The sequence below is a fragment of the Bombina bombina genome, chromosome 5 (genome assembly GCF_027579735.1).
Source record: "Bombina bombina isolate aBomBom1 chromosome 5, aBomBom1.pri, whole genome shotgun sequence".
NCBI classification, from domain to species: domain Eukaryota; kingdom Metazoa; phylum Chordata; class Amphibia; order Anura; family Bombinatoridae; genus Bombina; species Bombina bombina.
Window position 1 is genome coordinate 31,167,218 of NC_069503.1, and position 3,052 is coordinate 31,170,269.

General features: G+C 34.6%; 1 protein-coding gene across 1 annotated transcript; it reads left to right on the top strand.

The window, feature by feature from the left end:
• The first annotated feature begins 405 nt into the window (after positions 1-405).
• LOC128659753 (gastrula zinc finger protein XlCGF26.1-like) lies at positions 406-2,850 on the top strand. The gene has a single exon (XM_053713333.1). The coding sequence runs from the start codon at positions 441-443 to the stop codon at positions 1,911-1,913; it is 1,473 nt and encodes a 490-aa protein (XP_053569308.1). The 5' UTR covers positions 406-440; the 3' UTR covers positions 1,914-2,850.
• Positions 2,851-3,052: the final 202 nt, after the last annotated feature.

Consider the following 3,052-nt stretch of genomic DNA (forward strand, 5'->3'; position numbering starts at 1 on the left):
TGATTAAGACATCATGTTCTCATCCAACTGGTTGATCTTAAGACAGGCAGCACTGTATCTGCAGTTGCTTGTGCAATGTTAAATGAGGAAGCTGGATGCCACCTCTCTTGACCAGAATACAGATGTACTTGTTCCCTGGCTGAGAACATCCACACGCACCTTGTTTAATGCAGCCCTATAACTTGTTTTCATCAGTAATTTAGGTTACAATGATGAAGTAATGTTTACATTCTGTCATGCTTTTTTAATTTGTGATATACAGGTAAATAAATTTAAAAATACAAAACAGAAGACATTTTTGAGTATAATAAATTGTTTTTTAATTGAGATGGATTATATTATAAAGAATAAACATTCTTATTTTTCTTTATTCCATTTCTTTTTATTTAGACAAACACGTCAATAGTTCATATCCATCCTTCACTACAGGAAGCATCAGAATGATACCGCAAACTCCAATAGTCTTAGACACCAATGACTATTCACAAACATTGGGGAAATCACAGCAGATATTTAAAGAAGATGGTGAATTGGCAGGCACTGGGCAGCAATCATTATGTACAGAGAGTAATTTAGTCATCAAACAAGAGGACAACATTTATGACTTATCTAGTGAAATTATTATCCCAGAGGATAAACCACACATATGTACTGAGTTTTCAAAACATATTAAAGAAGGGAAAAGTCTGCATTCTAGCCAAATAATTCATACAAAGGAGCAACCTTTCAAATCTACAGAATGTGAGAAAAGCGTTAGATGGAAGTTTCATCCACTAGAACACTACAAAATTCACACAGGTGAGAAACCACACACATGCCCTGTGTGCGGCAAATGTTTTACACGAATGAATAATCTGAAAAGTCATGAAAAGATTCACACAGGGGAAAAGCCGTACACATGTACAGAGTGTGGGAAAAGTTTTACACGAATGGATAATCTGAAATGTCATGAAAGGATTCACACAGGAGAAAAGCCTTTCACATGTACAGAGTGTGGAAAAAGTTTTACACAAAAGAATGATCTGAAAAAGCATGAAAGGATTCACACAGGGGAAAAGCCTTTCACATGTACAGAGTGTGGGAAAAGTTTTACACATATGAATAATCTGAAAACTCATGAAAGGATTCACACAAGAGAAAAGCTATTCACATGTACAGAGTGTGGAAAAAGTTTTACACAAATTAGTAATCTGAAATATCATGAAAGGAGTCACACAGGAGAAAAGCCTTTCACATGTACAGAGTGTGGGAAAAGTTTTACACATATGAATAATCTGAAAACTCATGAAAGGATTCACACAAGAGAAAAGCTATTCACATGTACAGAGTGTGGAAAAAGTTTTACACAAATTAGTAATCTGAAATATCATGAAAGGAGTCACACAGGAGAAAAGCCTTTCACATGTACAGAGTGTGGAAAAAGTTTTACACAAAAGAGTGATCTGAAAAAGCATGAAAGGAGTCACACAGGAGAAATGCCTTTCACATGTACAGAGTGTGGAAAAAGTTTTACACGAATGGATCATCTTAAAACTCATGAAAAGATTCACACCGGAGAAAAGCCTTTCACATGTACAGAGTGTGGAAAAAGTTTTACAGAAAAGAGTGAACTGAAAAGGCATGAAAGGATTCACACCGGAGAAAAGCCTTTCACATGTACAGAGTGTGGAAAAAGTTTTACACAAAAGAGTATTCTGAAAAGTCATGAAAGGATTCACACAGGGGAAAAGCCTTTCACATGTACAGAGTGTGGAAAAAGTTTTACAGAAAATAGTAGTCTGAAAAAGCATGAAATGATTCACACAGGAGAAAAGCCTTTCACATGTACAGAGTGTGGAAAACGTTTTACACATACAAGTAATCTTAAAACTCATGAAAGGAGTCACAAGGGAAGAAACCTTTCACATGTTTAGAAAGTGGAAAAAAGGTTTTTATTGAAATCGGATATCACAAAACACCAAATATTTACACATAAATAAACTTTATATACACAGTGTTCAACCTTTTTACAATTATCCTAAAGAGGACACACTCTCTAAATAGAAGCATCAAAAAGGATCCTATTGTAAATAATACTTTCTAAATCCCAGTTAAAAAAGCCCCAGATTTTAAGTGCTCCGGTGCACCTCAATTTCTCTCATATAAATGTGATAGAATCCAAACACCACACAGGAACATACAAATCTGTCCTCATCCAGTTTACACAACCATTCACAACCAAAGCACCCCCAGTGTTGTTTATTAATATGTCAGTGTTAGGCATTGTACATTTGATTTACATAGGGGAGGAAATAATTACATTTACGTCTTTATATGAATAGAGTGTTAGAGAATTATATAAACAAGAACATCAGTCTCAAATGATTGACATCTGGGAGATATATTTAATGTGCACATCATGTGGATAAACCTTTTCTTATAGCAATAGATGCTTAGCATTGTACATGTTATATACCAGAGGAATTACTGAGGGGAAACTGATTTTATTTAATGAGACACAATATCAGTAACGAGTACATACGTGATCATAATCAGTTTCATTTAAATGGCTACTATAACCTACATGTATACTGGGTATGTAATATGTGTGTCATGTGATCATAATCAGTTTAATTTAAATGGCTACTATAACCTACATGTATACTGGGTATGTAATATGTATGTCATGTTCTGTAACTTGATATTATGTCTGTTAGCTGTTGTCATGTTAGTTAGAAGCCACAAGAACTGATAATAGCACATACTGTATATATAAAGGGAACATTATATGTCTGATAAATCCCTTTGTATCAAGAGCACAAGTGTTAGGTATATTTATACCATTGTGTGCATATATCATGTAATGCTGCTTTTTACTATATCATTATATGTAATGTTTTTTTGAACATCCAATAGGATTTCAGTAGCTTTCATACTTTTGGCTGATTTTGAATTTGAAGAATCAAAGGAATTCAAGAGATGCCATATTGTATTGCGTACCTTGAATTTCCTATTCAGTGTGCGGCGGTGATTGTACGAAGAGGATCCTCCACACTCCATGGCTCAGCGGTCT

Excerpts from the sequence above, each read along its gene's own strand:
- LOC128659753 (XM_053713333.1), top strand. The coding sequence starts at position 441 with ATGATACCGCAAACTCCAATAGTCTTAGACACCAATGACTATTCACAA.